Below are 17,805 nucleotides of genomic sequence, written 5' to 3' on the forward strand. Positions count from 1 at the left end.
AGTTCTTCCCCTTCCCCGCTCTGACCTTGGGCAGGTTACTTCTCTGAGCCACATGGCTTTGTTGTTGTGCATGACAGGGGGGCCCGAGAGCTGTCACCTGGGGAAGAAGCTGTCGGGGTAGGTGCTCAGTAAGCACGAGGAAACCACGATTTCCAGACAGCCCGTCTGCACAGGTCCCAGTTTTCCTTTCCTTGCTCTTCCTTCCTTTTTCCTTTTTCCTTTCTCGTCTTGTCTGGCCATTTCATAAAAACTTTGCCCTTAAATAAAGGAGCAGGTTGCCAATAGCGAATTGGCTTAGCCTGGAAACCATTGTTCCAATTTCCAGAAACCCTATTTTGTCATCATTTCATTCTTCTCTCTCACGCATTACAATCGATCTCTTAAAAGAAAACAGTTTGTGCTCCTAAGATACCGTGTTGTCTTTCCGGCAAGCTTTGGGGTGCTAAGGTTCCCAGAGGCTACTCCATTTCCCTCCAGCAGACTACCCCTTCTTGGATTCCCTGATGGGAACAGTCTACAGCATTTCCCATTGTATTTTTTTTTAAATTTGAATCTGCCTTTTGGCCATTTAATATTTTAAGTTTCTTTTCATTTTTTCAAAAGGAGATAGGTCCAGATACATCATTCAAAAATAAAAACATATAGAAAGGAACAGTGATTTGTTGTCCTTGTACACGTAGCTCTGGGTGGTTCTTTATACAAATAGAACCAACGTGAGTATTTATTCTTATTTTCCTTTTTGTTGGAGAAAAGATTGCATAGTACATACACTTTCTGCCTGTTGATTTTTTTCAAGTAACATGATTATCTTATATATAAGGAGCTCACCTATTCTTTTTTCCAGCTTCACAGTATTCTGTACCATTGTGTGGATTTGCTGTATTTACTCAACCAGTCCCTACTGATAGACTTATGGGTCATTTGCAACATTTGCTATTGCAGGTTTTGATACAGGGAATACCTTTGTACATGCGTGTCCTCTTTGTGGAGGTAATTCTTTGTGGTGGATCCTTGGAAGTATTATTCCTAGCCCAAAAGGAAAATGCACTTGTGCTTTTGAGGATATTGTCAAAATACCTTCGAAAGGGACCATGTTGTTCTCCACTCCCCCCCCCCCCCCCCGCCAGTGCTGGCTTCCTAGCTCTTGGCAACACTGTGTTGTCAAACCTCGCATTTTTGGCAGTCCGATTAGTGAGATTAAGTGGTATTTCAGTGGGATATTTGTCATTTAAATTAAATTCCATAGATATTTAAAATGAGAGCAACATAAGTCCTATTTGGACAATGGAAGAAATAAGCTCATTTTTGTAACCTCATGGCGGTACCATCACCCCAGTGGAGAGAAACAAGTTCTTTGTTCAAAGCTCCTTTGTGGTGGGGAGGTCCCTACATGGGCCCTCTCTGCCTGCAAGATTTCCACTGGATTTATTCTCTAAAGCCCAACCCTTCCTGTCAAGGCTGAGCATTTCACCTGAGTAGATGGGAATGAGTGTCTAATGCTAAGCCTGCCTTACCATTTTTGGCATCTTACGGCATTTACCCGGCTGGCTGGCAACGCCGTCTTCTTTGTTCATTGGGAAATCATTTTCATCTAACCCCCTTACTAATTGCTCTAGGAACCCAAAGTACATTATGAAGCTGCATCACAGAAAGAATTGCTTACATCAGACTCCCTCCCCAGTCTATTCTTGTGTTCTGTACTTGTCTTTAATGCCCTGACTGAGGAGCAGTGTGGTCCGGTGGTTAGGAGTGCAGGCTCCCGAGCCAGACTGCTCAGATCCAGATCAAGGCTCCTCAACTCACTAGCTGGGTAATTTGGGGCAAGCCTCCTAACCTCTTTGGGTCTCAGTGACCGCATCTGACAAGCAGGATAGTATTTCTTGGGTAGCTGAGAGGAGTAAATGGGTTGATTCATGGACTTAGCCTGGAGCTCAGTGCCTGGCACAGAGTAAACCTGACTTAAGGTGAGCTCACATGGTAGTAACAATGATTAATATGATTGTGATGGTGAGGATGTTAGTGACGATAGTCATTAAGAACAGCCTGTCACTTACAAGCTACATTTTTGTGACCTCGAAAAAGCAGCTCATTCATCCCCTCAAAGTTTGTTTCTCATTTCTTCCTTGGTTGGTACCAAGGGGATAGTACTGTCCATCTAGAGCAAGGGTCAGCAGACTACAGCCTGGGAGCGAACCCCAGCCTGCCGCCTGTGTTTGTGAATAAAGTTTTATTGGAACACAGCAGTACCCATTTGTTTACATACAGTCTAGCACTGCTCTCGCACCACAATGGCAGAGTCGAGTAGTTGCACCAGAGACTTTATGATTTTATGAACTTACGGCCTGTACGGTAAAAAATACTTACTCTCAGGGGCACCTGGGTGGCTCAGTAGGTTAAGTGTCTGCCTTTGGCTCAGGTCATGATTTCAGGGTCCTGGGATCCAGCCCCGCATCGGGCTCTCCGCTCAGCGGCGAGTTTGCTCCTCCGTCTCCCTCTGTGATCTCTCTTGCTTTCACTCTCTCTCCAATAAATAAATAAAATCTTTAAAAAAAAAATATTTACTCCCTGGCCCTTTCCAGGACAAGTTTATTGACCCCTGCCCCACAGCAGTGGTTGTGAGGATGCAGGAGATCAAGCCTGTGCATTGATCATGGCACAGAGTAGGTGTCCAGTTCAGTGGAGCTGTGTCCCCCAAACTTTAACATTCATGAACTTGGTGCCCGGTTCTCACCCTCCCCCCTCCCACTCTCCTTCTACCCTATAGGAAAAACAGAGGGAGTAATTACCATGTGAATAATTTAGTTAGAAATACTGCAAAACGATATTATGCATATGTATTTTTATCATGTACCGTACATGTCTATATGCACCAAATATTTCACACGTGCAGTAGACTACAGCAATGGATAGAAAAGGCTGTGTCCTGTGGACTGTACTTCACAGGAGGCTTAGGCTCTTTTAAGGGTCATTCTGATGCTGATTTTCCCTTGCCTGGTGGTTTCAGAAGCTGACATCCAAGGAAGACGCACCTCCCTTCTGAATGGTAGCTCTGAATATTATGAGCTGCATCTAGAGCAAAGTAAAACCAAAGTGTCAGAATCTTCTAACCATCAAAAATGAATCGAAAGCGTGGATAAAATCTCTGATGTCCTAAGTGGGAGAATATATGCATTCATGTCTTTTTCGTTTTTGGTTTTTTTTTCCTGTTTCCCAGGCACACGTCTGTTTTATAATGTGAGTTACACATGTATCATTTACATTTGGCCTTATTTATCGTCTCAGGGCTGAAACTGACAGGTCACCTTGCAAAATGCAGGGGAACACCCCCTCAATTTTGCAAGCATCATCTATTGATATTAGTGTCACCATCTTCCACCTCCCTCCCTGAGTGTCGTGAGAATACAACGAGATATAAGTAAGAAGATACTTAGAGATGCTGAGTGCAGTAGACAGGTCCAGTGTAATCTCGTTCTTTCTGTCCTTGGCAAGAAGGAGCAGCCTCCACGTGGAGCTGCCCAGAGGAGAGAGGGGCTCAGTGGTGTGAGGACGGGGCGTTAGATTACAAGTGTACATAATCAGAGCGAATTATCTTCATTGGAAAATAAGCAAATTATTTTCCAATTTAATGAATAAGCAGCTTCTAATGAACTCCAGTAGAGAGATTTGCTTTCAAATTTCAGTAGTTAAGTTCTGTGTTCTTTATATTAATGTGTTGCTTTTATGGCCCACCTTAATGTTTTTCTTACTGTTCTCTGTTGGTGGAACAGAATTTTAGAGATGAAAAGCAACCCCAGAGGTGATTCAGCCTCTCATTTAAAATTAAAAAAAAAAAAGGGAAGAAAATATGGCCCAGAAGGATCCTGTGGTATCCTGTGACTTATCCAAGATCCCGTAACTGGTCCGCTGTCCACTGGACCAGGCCCCTAAGCGTGTGTCTGCCCAACACTAGAAGGGCTGCAGCCAGACCCTGGGGACTGCCGTGCTTGCCCCTGGACTAGCTCTGCTTCCTTTCTGCTCTCTGGCTTTGTTCTGGGCCTGTTTCCCTGCTGGCATCTTAACTTGCCTCGACACTTGCTTCTGTTGGTAGAACACTCTGGTCTGACCCCTGGTCTCCAACCCTCCCTGTCCCCTTCCAGCTCTAGGCCAATCTCCTGGCTCTCGGCTCTGCCCTGTGTGGCCTACGACCTGGCATGTCATCCTCTCCATAGTGAGTCCCTCGACTGACAGCTAGTGCAGGGGCGGTCAAAGGTTTCTGGGAGCTGTCCACGCTGGTTCCTCCCTCCAGAGCATCAGGGGTCAGGAGGTTGGGATAAAATGGGCCCAAAAACCCAGATCCCCTGATCCTTAATTCTGGGCCTTTTTCTTAATTTTTTAAATGAATAAACCTTATTTTTTAGAGCAATTTTAGGTCCATAGCAAAGTTGGGTAGGAAGTACAGAGCGTTTTCATATATCCCCCGTCCGCGCACACACACACAGCCTCCCCCCACTGTTGGCATCCAGCACCTCAGTGGTACTCAGTTAAGTGAGTGTCTGTGGAACACAAGGGCAGGTACGTAGTCAGTTTCAGATCACTTTGTTCTGCCTTGGCATTCTCTGGTAGTCTGTCCCCCGAGGCAGGTGGCTTCTGACTGCATCAAAGTTCGTACATGGAGATAGCCCTGCTCCGGCCCTCTTTCTTCTTTGTCTATCCAAACCAATTTCAATTCCTGGAGCTGGGATTCTGATTGACTGTGGTGGGGTCAGGCGTCCATCCCCAGTGCACCATACTGAGGCTGGGGTCCTATATCATCTTGGAGCTCCCCTCTGAGGACAGGGAGGAGAGAGAGAGAGAAGGAGGCAGTTTAGGGTGTCCTTATGAGCTGAGCAGATAACCCAAAAGACGTCTACCATCCATGATACTGCATAATCCAGGGTCTCCTATAAATTCTCCAGCTGCCTCTTTTCCAAAGTCTTTATTAATATTGGCCCCAAATTCTGGCCATTGCCAGAGGTTCATCTTCAGACCTTCGCTCTTCCCCTTATTCTCACTCTCTTGGAAAGAGTGACTTGCGCTTCATCACCGGCTATGAGGTCCCCCACCCCCCACCCCCCACACCTGTGTAGACCTACTGGAAGTGGCCACATCCAGAGACAAACATCTTTCCTCTGAGACTCAGTCCCTACGTCTTGCCTCTCAATAAGTCATCGCTGTCTTTTTGCTCCTGCTTTGGAGTATTCTTGGCTAATGGGACATGTGGTACTGATTTTCTCACACACAGCCACCTGAGAGTAAAGCTGGATAATTTGGAAGACACATGGACACTGCACAGAGGTTCCCATTTTATGGCATTCCCATTTAAAGGCAATCCATTAATTTTCCACCAAGGAATCCTTTTGAAATGGACACTTCCATAAAAGTTGTGGAAAGTGCATTTGGAACAGCATATTTAAACCTTATGATGTTGAGCTCTTGAATTTATGCATACTTTCAAATGCTAGTCTTTGGTGTTCTAAGAAAATCAACATTCTCTCTGAAATTGCCCGTTATATGGGAAATGTGGGTGATTACTGCTAATTCACATCTGTACCATCACCTCAGTGGTGAGTTTGGGGGTTTGGTGAAGCACATTGGTGTGCACTCATCAATGGTTATGTGTATGCGCACAGTGGAAGGCATTTTTGTGGAAGGCATTTTATATAATTCCGAACAATTTAATAAAAATGTAATTCGACTGGGAAATCTACTGTCGGCCCTTGCAGAGTGCAGATAATGTTCCAGATTAAGGAGCTGAGGCTTTGTTCATTACAGTCAAATAACGTGAGTGTGTGAATTACCATTTCCTTTTCGTTGGTCTATTTCAAGAGTATGCCATTTTCCCACTATAATAATAGGCTACATTTTCTTAAAATCATTTGATTATGGGGGCGCCTGGGTGGCTCAGATGGTTAAGCGTCTGCCTTCGGCTCAGGTCATGATCTCAGAGTCCTGGGATCGAGTCGCGCATCGGACTCCCTGCTCCTTGGGAGCCTGCTTCTCTCTCTCTCTCTGTCTCTCATGAATAAATAAATAAAATCTTAAAAAAAAAATCATTTGATTATGATTGGTCCCGTCTATTCAGTTTGCAAATAAAAAGCTTTTGCGGTGATAAACTAGCTGTTTTAAAATAGCCTTAATCTCTGGTTCTGCTTTTGAACTGCTACAGGTCAGACCCTGCGAAAGGCTGACAGAGGCCGGTCATGCTCACGGGAGAAAAAGGAGGTAAATGTGTCACTGGTGAGGGTGGGTGGGAGGCAACTCTGTTTGAAGGGAGCCTGCTGGTGAATAAGTATTCCTGGATCTCCTACTTGTTTCGGAGTCTCCAGCTTGAATCCCGGACCAAAGGTTAGTGGGCACCTCGAGTTCTCAATCAAAGTGTCACTGGTAGTAACAACCTCTTACGAAGTGTATCAGTTAACTTTGTGTAACAAATGAAACCCACATTTCAGGGATGTCACACAACATCGGTGCATTTAGTTCATGATTCTGTGGGTTGACAGTTTGGGCTCGGCAGTTCTGTTGATTTCAGCTGGACTCACTTCTGCCTTTGCAGTGAGCACTGTGTCACCTTGGGGACGGCTGAGTACCAGTAGTGTGCTTTGGCTCTCTTTCAGTGCTTTCTCATCCACCAGCAAGCCAGCCAGCTTTGTTCTTCTGGGGGTTCAGGGGGTCAAGAGCATGAAGAGTGGAAGCTGCAGCACCTCTTGAGCCCTGGGCTCAGAACCAGCATGGTGTCCCTTCTGCCAACTTGGTTTTCTTTAAAGCAAGTCACAAGGTCAGGCCAGATTGAAGGGGTGGGGAAATAGGCCTCACCTCTGCATGGGAAAGCTACAAATACTTGTGGCCATTCTTGAGACCTGCCACACTGAGCCCACCTGCTCTGTGCCTGGCAGAAGGGATGAGAGAGACACAGCCCTGATCTCACGGTGTGCGCACTCTAGATGGAAGGGATGTGCAGCGGGGTCATTATAATGCCATGTGAGAAGGGCAAAGAGAGTGGAATTTCAATACAGAAGAGGGCTTACCTGACTCTGCCAGTGGTCTCTAGAAAGGCATGCGGAAAAGCTGATATGCAGGCTGCCTCTTGAAGAATGAGCAGCAGTTTTTCGGGCCAAGTTAAAAAGCATGGTCAAAGTCAGACATGAGTAAGGAAGGTTGCAAGATTCCTGAGCTGTAGGGTACAAAGTGGAAGCAAGGACCCAGAGGTTACCGCAGGGCCCTTGGATCAAGTCTCAAGCTCACGGGAGTTTGAATTTGAGTCTTATGTAACCACAGATGGGTGTAGGGGTACAAGGGTGTGAAGGCATGAGGCTCGTCATAAGTATCCACCAATCCTGAAATTCATCAGCACTTACATGCTGCATCCTCCGAGTTGGCCTCACCCTCAGCCAACTGAAGCAGGTTGGGGTTGGACCACAAAGGGCCGTGGGTGCTTTGCAGTGGCTGTCATCCTGTCCCCTCTTGTCTCCTTCCTCAGCTGTAGCCAGAACAGCCGGCATGGGTTTCCTTCTTATTTAAGCAACCTACCTGGGATGAGGGCTGGGACTTTGGTGCTGCTGAAAACATCTAAATGTCAGCCCTGGTGGGCATTCTAGAAACTGAACCAGGGTGAATTCTGTCACTCCTTCCTGTAGGAACATTTTTCTGGAAGCAGGAGCAGGTGCACGTATCTCCCACAAAGTCCTTGCAGGGACTTGGAGGGTAGAAGAGCCGGAACAGGAGTGAGCACAGGCCCGCAGGCTCCCAGCCCCCCTCGGTGAAGTGACCTAGGGTGGGGACCAGCCCTCCCCCCCCCACCCAAAGCCAGGAACGAACTGTTTCAACCTAACCGAGGTTTTTGGTCACAGAGTAACATCATCACATTTATCCACCTTAAGAGATTTGCTGGGAATCGACAAAGCAGGGCAGCAGGTAACTAGTTGAGTTGCTCGTTTCCTCCTCTCTCTTTCTCCTTGGCAACAGGACTCCCTAATTGCTGCTTTCCTGGCTACTCCCATCATGCCAGTTGCCCGAGAGCATTTCAGATCACTCTTTTTCTGCAAAGTGAGATGTTTATCACAATACCTTAAGTTTTACCCTGAAAGATATTTAAAATGGTTTCAGGCCTTTGCTGAAAAAGAGGGTGCTGACTCTCTTAACAGGGCTTTTGTTTGGTTAGAGAAACAAGAGAAAGAAATGACTAGCAAGGTGCCAGGATGCTCATCTTGATCTATTAGAACATGCTTTTCCTGCCCACTTCCTGCTTCCGCGTTCCCCCCCTCCCCCATCACCTGTGAAATCTGCACTTCCTGACACTCTGTGCCTCACACAGAATGCCAGGTAGAGATCAGACTCTTGTCACTATGAAAGGCAAGGAGACAAGCTGGTTGGAACAGGCAGACAAGCACGTCATGTTGTTTTGGTGGTGAGGTGACATGGGCCTACTCACATCGGGGCAGGTGAATGGGCTGTTTCCTTCCTGGGTTGGGACTGTGTCGTTCTCTGTGTGGTCATGGGCCAGCATGGCAAAGGGAGGAGGGGAGGCTGTTCGCAGTGAGCTCGCCAGGCCAAATTCAGCCCAAAGATGTGTTTTATTTGGCCCAGACCCTATTCCATTTTTCAAAAATTAGCTGTCCACATTTACAATTTTCACATAAAAAACGCACACTTCTGGCTTCGTTGATAAAATGGAGAATGACAGCAGAGCCTTATTCCCATAAGGCAACACTGGGCAATGGCTGGTGTTTGGGGGCCCTCCACTCTGCCATCTTTGCCCTCCACACACACCTGCTCGGTAGCAGACAGGTGTCAGCAACCACATTGTGGCAGGCCCCTTGCCGAGGGCTTTGTGTCAGTGGTCACAAACATTGCTGCACATTAGAATCACCCCAGAGCTTTTTAAATACCCCAGAGTTTAGGCCTTTTTCCAAACCAGTTATATCAGAATCTCTGGGGGTAGGACCCAGGCTTCCAAATTTTATAACCTCCCCCCTGCCCCCCCCGCCCCCCTCAGCCACAGGTGAGAGCCAGTGCCTGGTCCGTATTAAGTAACCCCTGGCTCTCAGCTCAGGTCCTTCCCTGAGCACTGCATGCCTGCATGGCCCCGGGGCACCCCTGTTCTCAAGCCTCCCACAGACACAGATGAACCCCCAGCAGGTGCCGCAGGAGGGAGAGCAGGCTCCCTGCAAGAGGCAGCCTGAACCGAGGCTTTGGAAGGGCTACAGTCCTTTCTGAAACATGTGTTTCTTGGTTAGCTTGAAGACGGTAGATACTTTCTGCTTAGCTGGTAAAAATATTCTCGGCCTTGTCTCTAACAAGTATTCATTGTTTCTGCCTGTGGAGATTATATAGTGTTTATGGCCCTTGGTCATGAATTATTAATGATTTTGAAATTGTGGTCATTGTAGTTTACTCAAAAATCATTAGGAAGTAAATTTATCACACAGTGTTTAAAAAGTAAAGAAGAAAACCACAAAGGTGGAAAAAAATCTTTATTCATCAGCCCGCCAGCGTCCATCCTATCACCCATGGCACTGTGGGGCCCCAAGACACTGAATTAGTACCCACAGTGTACTCCTTCTGCCTCAGATCCCGGCCATATGACCTTGGACGATTCTTTTGACCCCTCTCGCCGCCTTTTGAGATTTTTGTTTACTAGGCAATAATGTGTTAAAGTGACTCTGCACAGTGCCAGACCCGTAGTAAGCATTCCATAAATGTTAGTTGTTACATTATTTTAATCATTTCTTAGCATGTCTAATATTTAACAGAGAGGTGTTCATGTCCTTGGACAGAGAAGGCGCACAGTTGTACTTCTTACTGAAGGGGTCTCCCTTACTCCAGCTGGACTTTGGGCTGATTCCATCCTTCCAGTCTCCTGGCTGTGTGCCCCCAGGCAGGTGGGCCCCAGGCAGGCTAGATCCAGCACCCCTACTCTGAACCAGTCTGAGAGGCTCCTGTGATAATAGACTGCCTTCTTCTGCAGCTGATCAGAGATTCTGAAAAATGCTCTTAACAGCACGCTCATCTGCTGAGCTCACTTTGTAAAGGACTGCAAAAGTCATTTAACTGAACCATCTAGAAAACGTTAAGCTTTCCCTTTGCATGCACGTACAAGCACGCGTCCCCAAGCGCACGTGCACACGCGCGTGCACATGAGCACTTCCTGCTATTAAGCAAAGCCTTTCAGTGCAAAGACAGGAGACTCCTTCCATCTTTGCCACGCCCAGGAGGAACCGGATTTCAGGAGAACACAGCGAAGGAGGGAGTCCAAGATTCCAGCTACCTCCAGAGATGGGGGAAGCCGGATGACCCTCTCTGTACCATGTCTGGTGTTTGGGGGCCCTTCACTCTGCCATCTTTGCCCTCCACACACACCTTCTCAGTAGCAGACAGGTGTCAGCAACCACATTGTGGCAGGCCCCTTGCCGAGGACATGCCACCACTCCTTTCTGGTCTATGCACCTTGTCATTGTCCTGCTCTTCCCTCCCTTTCCTTCTCCCAGTTCAGACGCAGAAAGAGAGTCTGATTGACCTGGTAGTCGATACCAAGGGTATTTAGGGGACACAGTGCTCTTGATATCAGCGCCCCAGATGCCCTCCCAAGAAGCAACCACAGTAAGCAATGGCTTGTGTGTCCTTCAAGAAATCTTCCATAGACATGCAACTGTGCAGAGCTTATCTGTCCTTCTCTGTCCCCGTGATAGCACAGTGACACATGATGCTTTTTTCTTGGATTTTTTTTTTTTTTCACTTAATAACATGTCTTGGAGAGCATTCCATAGCAGAACATGTGCACAGATCTCATCCATTCCTCTTTATGGCTGCATAGTGCTCTACTGTGAATGCACAGAAACATGGTCCTTTCTTTGAAAACTTTTGGGGCCAAATGTGTTTCACTGTTTTAGAATTTAGAAAGTAATCCCGTCCCACTATGGCCTGGGACAACACCCTATAATCAAACACATTAACATACCTGCAGGGAAGTATGAATATTCATACTAAGTAGGATAGACAAAGGCTGTAAGTTTCATGTCAGTTCAGATCAGGTTTTGATAGCAAATAAATGCATGTAAGGGAGGGTGGACCCACCCATAGATATGTTACCATTCGTGGTTGACAACTCTCTAGGCTGTTAAGAGAATTTGCTACCATAAGCACACTTTAAAGAATACCCTAGAGCAGACGTCTTTGTGTGCACGCACGGAGTAGCCAAAGGTTAAATTCCAAAGTGGGATGACTGGCACAAAGGGTATGAGCTTTTTTAAAAACGGACATTTCCATTTTGTCTCCCAACAGCATGAGAGAGGCAGAGCTTTTGTTCCAGGCCACCTTGTAGCATGCTGGCCACATTGGAGTGTGGCTGCCCACACCAGGACCATTCAGTGGCCGCCCCTGTATGCTCTCTAGTCCACTAGAAAGGGAGTAAGGAGCAGGGCAGCTGTCCTGAGAAGGATTTGGAGGCACGTCTAGCACCTCGATTTCTAAAAGCCGTCTTTCCCCGGGCCCTTGGCTCAGAGCACCTTGCTTGGCTGGTTGCAGGAGCACCAGTGGGACTGGTGACCTGTAAGTTTCAGACCCTACTGTCATGCAGTGAACAGACCCTTTGCCTTCCTCATTTCAGATCCCAGCCTTCTTGCCCCTTCAGCCTACTGGGGAATGGGGTGCTGGCCCTTCCATATTTACAGATCTCAATCCCTTTGTTTAAAAATTAAAAAAAAAAAATTTTTTTAAGTAAAGAAATAAAAATTTAAAAAATAACCAAAAAAAAAGAAGAAAGAAGGGGTGGGGAGACAATGCAGGCTGATAGTTCTATATTACAAGAGCCTGTCTGATATGACAGCTGACATTCTAAATCCACTTTTCCCGTAATGAAAGCTTTTTAGTTCATGTTTCTGGGCAGAGAAGGACTAAATCCATTTTCCATCCAATTGCCAAGTGCATTCCCAGTTGCGAAGTTATGATTGTCAGTCTTTCGGCCCCTTGAGGTCTTGGTCTCTGCAGCTCCGAGAATTTGGAGCGGGGGGGGGGGGGAAGGGGGGGGGCCCTCGTGACACTGACAACCTCTGATCGCTCCAGGGCAAGCAAGTCATGTGGCGGGGTTTGAGCCACTTAGCAAAGTAGTGGAGCCTGGGAACGCCGGAAGCAAACAGCCTGGATTCCTAGCCTACCCCCCATCCCTCACGCCAGTTGCCTATCCTGCCTGCAACTCGACCTCTTCTTCTAAAGAGTAGGGATCGTAGAGAGCCTGCCTCAGACGGTCGTGGGAAGAATTCAGTGATTTCATATGTATAAAGTGCTTGCAAGGGTGCCTGGCACCTATTAGGAGCTCGGTAAATGTTGTGTGCTATAATTTAGGACTGGCAGGGGCAAAGTCACCTGTTTAGAAGGCTAATCCCTTCAGAGTCAGAGGTGGATGAGAGGCCCTGCCATGGAAAAACAGGCCACAATTGGGCTGGTGTTCCTCACCCCCTTGGGGCGATGGAAACTCATTGCACCAGATGGCCAGCCTACTCTGAGACCCCCGCAGTCAGGCCGGGAGCCCAGGAGACGTGTCTACAGACATGGTGTCCATAACCTACGTTTGACAGCAGGGCCAAGACGCGAGCCTCGGAAAGCAAAGAGAATCAATTTCTGATAAAATGCCAGGAAGGAGATTGACGCGTCAGAAATCTTCCTGGTATCAGCTTAGCTTCCAGCACAAGATTAAACTCTAGGAAAAACCCATCAAAGAGCCGCAATTTGTGACCAGAAAGAGATAATGTTGACAGCTTCCCTTTCCCAGGTCTGTTTTGGATAAACAATGTGCCCTTCACCAGAGCTTCATCAAAGTTTTCTCTATTTCCAGATCTGAGGCATGAAATTGCCTTGAAAGTGTCTCCCTCTAGCTCCCCACCCCCAAATTCACTTTGTAGAATACAGAATGTGGTTAGAAACGAGAATGATACTGTGTTAAGAGAAGGAGCTTCCTGCGAATGCCTTTTGAAAGGCCTGTCTGCTGGGGGGAAAGGGCCCATGAAGCGCGCGAACTCTCCCTTCAGTCTGTGGACACTTCTGGAAGAACAGGACAGAGGCCATGACAGTGCCAGGCCACATGGGCTCCAGCCACAACGGCTGACCGTGGGCACACTTACTGTCCCCTCGCTGGGCCTCCATTTCCTCTGTGTCCCCCAGGTCTGATAAGAGCCTTTGGTTGTGTGATGTCTGCTTCCTTAGGGTTCACAGGCTGTCTCTCAGATTCTGTTCAGGCGACGGGAGCCCTCCCCAAACCAGCTTCAGCCAGAAAGGGAATGAGTTGCCTCCCCTAGCTGAAAAGTTCAGGGGTGGACCACACCAGGCGTGGCTGGATGCAGGCGCTCTCCCTCCGTCCCTCTAGACTCGTCCATGACAATCCCCGCTCCCCCAGCAGGCTGTTCCATCTCAGAGCAAGCTGGCCGCCAGCCGCCCCTGGCTCGCTGCATAGAGGCGGGAGGACACATCGGGGGGAGGCACAGGTGCTGGAGCCAGAATCCCTGGGGTTGAATCCAAGCTCTTCACTTACCAAGTGTGTATCTGCCCGTGGGCCTCAGTTTCTTCATATGTAGAATGGGGATGCTAGCGGCGCCCACCTCATCACATCATCAGGGATGCTCTGAGCAGTGCCCGGCATGTGGTAAGCCCTGAGAAAGGGACAGGTGCTTCTTCCTGTCCTTTCCTCCCTGTCATTATTATAATTCTCTCAGCAACTGCAGCCAAAGAGCAGTTTGAGACCTAGGGCCAGCCCAGGGTTTTATGGCACCCCGGGGACAGGGCTGGGGAGGGGGTGGACCCCATGTGAAGCACATGCTGAGGAAGGGGTATTTGCCCAAAGGAGAATCAGGATCCTGTTCCCAGAAGAAGGGGGGGCAGGGTAGACAGTGAGCAGGCAGAGGGCAACAGCCGTCCAGCACACGGCCACCTTGCAGTGGGGACGGTGAGGCTGACAATAGTGCAGTTGTCAAATCCTCACGGGACCCCGTGAGGTGAGCAACATTATCCTCATCTTGCAAGTGAGGGCCCCGGGCTCCCAGCAAGGAGGCAAGCTGCCCAGTCCCCACAGCGAGCACGGGACCGTGCCGATACTCCACGTTGTGCACACTGTGGGAAGTGGGAAGCACGTAGGCGCCCAAAACACTCACTTTGGAAGTGTCCCTGATGGCTGTGGCCTCTGCTGTGTTGCAAATGACAGATTTCTTAATGTCCTTGTCCAGGGGCACGCACTGGGTGCTGTTGGCATAGCAAATAGGCTGCGCGTGGTGCGGCCTTTCCCTGGCCATCTTGGAAGCAAAGCCCCAAGAGCCAGGATCAGTTTCTTGATCTATAAAATGGGCATCTTCGGTCCTTCCTCCCCAGTCTGAGGACTCAGTGAGGTAGAGAGAGATGAACACATGAAGCCCAGCCCCACTCAGGTCGCCGACTGGCTCTCCTAGAGGCCACTTTCCCTCTTCTCCCCATGGACCCTACTGCCGGTTCAGAATTACCCCGGAGGACCACATCCATCCTCCTGGGCCCACAGGACTGGGCAGGTGAATAGGGAGGCAGGGGCAATGACAGCCAGATCATGCCAAGCCGAGATGGTCTGATACTCACTCCCTGCGTCTCCAAGTGCAGTTAATGACCGCTGGATTCCAACCCGAGGCCGATGAAGAGAGTATGTGCCCCTCCCTGCCCCCACTATATGATTCAGCACAAAATTGTGAAGCAAATATAAGGACATTCATTGAAGTCCTCCACTTCCTTTCTGTTTCTTTTTCTGATATAGAAACCTAAGTGCTTTCAAAAAGATATTCTTTGGGTTGCTCATACTTTGTTGATACCCTGGAAGATGGTTGGCGCAAGAGAGATGGAATGGCTAGGGTGGTCAAGGACAGGGCAGGGGTCTAGCCCAGACTGTCGGCGCTTGCATCCTGGCTCTAGCTGTGTGGCCTTTGGCAAGTTATATGCTTCCATTATATATTTCTATGCCTCGGTTTCCCCATCTGCAGAATGGCAGTGGAAGTGGTGTACCTCCGCATGGGGTTGTCGAGAGAAGTAGAGAACAGTGCATGTGAAGTAGTTGGAACCATAGCTGCACGTGCTGTTCAGGTGTGTGTCCCCCCTGGGGCGTCCTGTCCAGCTGTGCCACCAGCATGGAGAGCGCCGGAGGTGGGGCTGGTCCATCCACACCTGCAGGCATCCACCTGGCTGGGGCCCACATTAGACATTTTTCATCTCTTTCTGATTCCAGAACTAATGGATGCTGACTGTTGAGAAATTAGAAAATACGGAAAGGTACACCAATCTGTCATTATCCTACCACCTAGATCATGATGCTCACTTGCTTTCATGTTTCCTTCTGGCTTTTTTTGTGCACAACTACCCATATGTCAGGATTAGGATCATGCTATGGGACAATTAGAAATGCCTACCTTCCAGGGCGCCTGGGTGGCTCCGTCAGTTAAGCAGCCGATTCTTGATTGTGGCTCAGGTCATGATTTTAAGTAAGTTTTGCCTGTATTTAACTTCATATAAATGGAATCACAGAGTAAACACTTATGTCTTTTTGGTTTTCTTTTTTTTTTTTAAGATTTTGTTTATTTATTTGAGAGAGAGAGAGCACGCACGAGTGGGGAGGCGGGTGGGGGCATAGGGAGAGGGAGAAGCAGACTCCCTGCTGAGCAGGGAACCCAGTGTGGGACTCGATCCCAGGACTCTGGGATCATGACCTGCGCCAAATGCCGATGCTTAAGCAACTGAGCCACCCAGGTGCCCCAGTTTTCTTTTAAACATATTTGTGAGAGGGGTGCCCGGGTGGCGCAGTGGGTTAAATGTCCTACTCCTGGTTTTGGCTCATGTCATGATCTCAGGGTCTTGAGATTGAGCCCCACGTTGGGCTCTGTGCTCAGTACAGAGTCTGCTTAATATTCTCTCTCTATCTGTTCCTCCCCCTGCTCTCTCTCTCTCTCTCTAAAATAAATCTTAAAAAAACCCCACATATTTGTGAGATTCATCTGTCTTTAAGTTATCAGTAGTTTATTCTTTATTGCTGTGGTATAGACATTCAGTTGTTCTTTTATTACAAAAATTAAATTGCAAAATAATTTGAGTTCATTGTTGTCACTTAAAAAATTACAACTTTAGGCATTGAATAAAAATTCCCCTTGAAATTTACCCCAATCTCATTCTTCTCCCTGGAAATAACCAGCTCTCAGTGGAATGTTCATCTTTCTAGACCTCATTCTATTTGTACAATTCTATTCATTGTTTCCATTGGGAGGTATTTGGCTGCACGTAACAGAAAACCCAACTAATAAGGGCTTGAATTAGGGGTCAGGAAGCTTTTTCTGTAAAAGGTCAGATAATACGTGTTTTGGGCCTCATAAGCTACACTGTCCCTGGCACAACTACTCAGCTCTGTCATTGTAACCCAAAGGAAGCCATATTCAATATGCAAATGAAGGGGTGTGGCTGTGTCTGATAAAACTTTATTTACAATGATAGGTGACAGGCCAGATTCGCCTATAGGCTGTAATTGGCTAACCCTTGGCTTAACAGCAGAGATTTGTTTGGCTCCAGTAGCAAGAAATCTGGAAATACCCTCATAAGAAAAACCTAATTCACATTCCTACCAAAAATATTTGAGAATGCCTGCAACCTTACCAATAGTGGGTATTAACAGCCTTTTATATTTTTGCCAGTATTCTTTGTCCTTAATCCTGCGTTTTGGGTAAATGCCTCTCCCTGATCTTCCAGCTGAGTGATTTTCTCTGTATCTGTATCTAGGTTGCTCTTCACTGTCTTTTGATCTTTATTTTGATGATTAAATCTTTCACTCATGATTTCTAATTAATTCTTCTCCATTCTAGGTTATTCTTGTCTGATGGAGACAGTGTCCCCCTTTATCCCTCTAAGAATATTAAATATACTTAAAATGTCTCTATTTGCATCATTATCCCTAGGCTTTGGTTGTCGGTTCTTCTGTTAATTGAGTTGGCCCCTCTCTTTGATGGCGTGAGTTTTCCTGGAACGTTTGGTGATTTGTGAATATGTGCTTCTTCTGTGTTCTGTGAGCTCCCGTTTTCTTCTCTGTGGATGCAGTTCTTTTTTTTTTTGAGAGAGAGTGAGCGAGTTGTGGGGGAGGGACAGAGGGAGAGAGAGAATCTCAAGCAGACTCCACGCTAAGCGCAGAGCCTGATGCAGGGCTTCGATCTCACAATCCTAAGATCATGACCTGAGCCAAAATCAAGAGTCAGACGCTCAACTGGCTGAGCCACCCAGGTGCCCCTGGATGCATTTCTTTTTAGCTGCCAGTGATCAAGTCAGAGGTGCGGAACTTGCTACAAGAAGTGAGGTGCTAATAGTTTGTCTTCTGAGCACAGGATCTTCCTTTTCCTCCTGGATATGTCCTGCTTTTCTATCCCAGAGACCCACAGTCACAGATCCTCCAAGCTAGGTGGACCAAAGAGCTACCTGTTAGTGCCCCCACAGGAGTTTGCAATCCCTGTCCTTGAACTCCGACTTCAGTCCCTCTCCTCTCCCTGGAGAACATGTCGCCTCCTGGTTTGGAACAGCTCACGACTCCCTTCCCCTTTTATACCAGGCTTTCCTAGCTTCGGATTTGGCCCATGTTTCTTTTCATTAATCCAGTTCTGTCTGCCATCCCTTTCTTAGGAATATCTCGACATTTTTAATCTGCCAGAAGGACCTCTCCTTATTTTCCCATGCTCTTATGGTCTTTAAATGGGGGCATTTCTGTGGGCTTGGGCAGGAGAGGCTGATGTGTGTACTTGCCCTCGGTCTTCCCAACTCGAT

The 17,805-nt window shown here is 47.6% G+C and overlaps 1 protein-coding gene across 14 annotated transcripts in view; it reads left to right on the forward strand.

Moving 5' to 3' along the window:
- Window positions 1-17,805, forward strand: part of KATNIP (katanin interacting protein) — a 184,139-nt gene that overhangs the window by 13,094 nt on the left and 153,240 nt on the right. For 12 of the 14 annotated variants that reach the window (XR_010411933.1, XR_010411934.1, XR_010411935.1 and 9 more), the window contains exon 2: window positions 6,185-6,240. The exons of 1 other annotated variant lie outside the window; for it this stretch is intronic. Coding sequence is in view for 7 of the 13 variants with exons in the window: in XM_054507570.2 (XP_054363545.2) it covers window positions 6,185-6,240 (56 nt within the window). In the remaining 6 variants the exon portion in view is untranslated. Of the gene's footprint in view, window positions 1-6,184; window positions 6,241-6,301; window positions 6,364-17,805 lie in introns of those variants that run through there. One more of the 14 variants, XM_064592889.1, reaches the window with a different exon arrangement.

The sequence above is a fragment of the Mirounga angustirostris genome, unplaced genomic scaffold (assembly GCF_029215605.1).
Source record: "Mirounga angustirostris isolate CCGP_5_RB_7025 unplaced genomic scaffold, mMirAng1.0.hap1 SCAF_5, whole genome shotgun sequence".
Taxonomy (NCBI): domain Eukaryota; kingdom Metazoa; phylum Chordata; class Mammalia; order Carnivora; family Phocidae; genus Mirounga; species Mirounga angustirostris.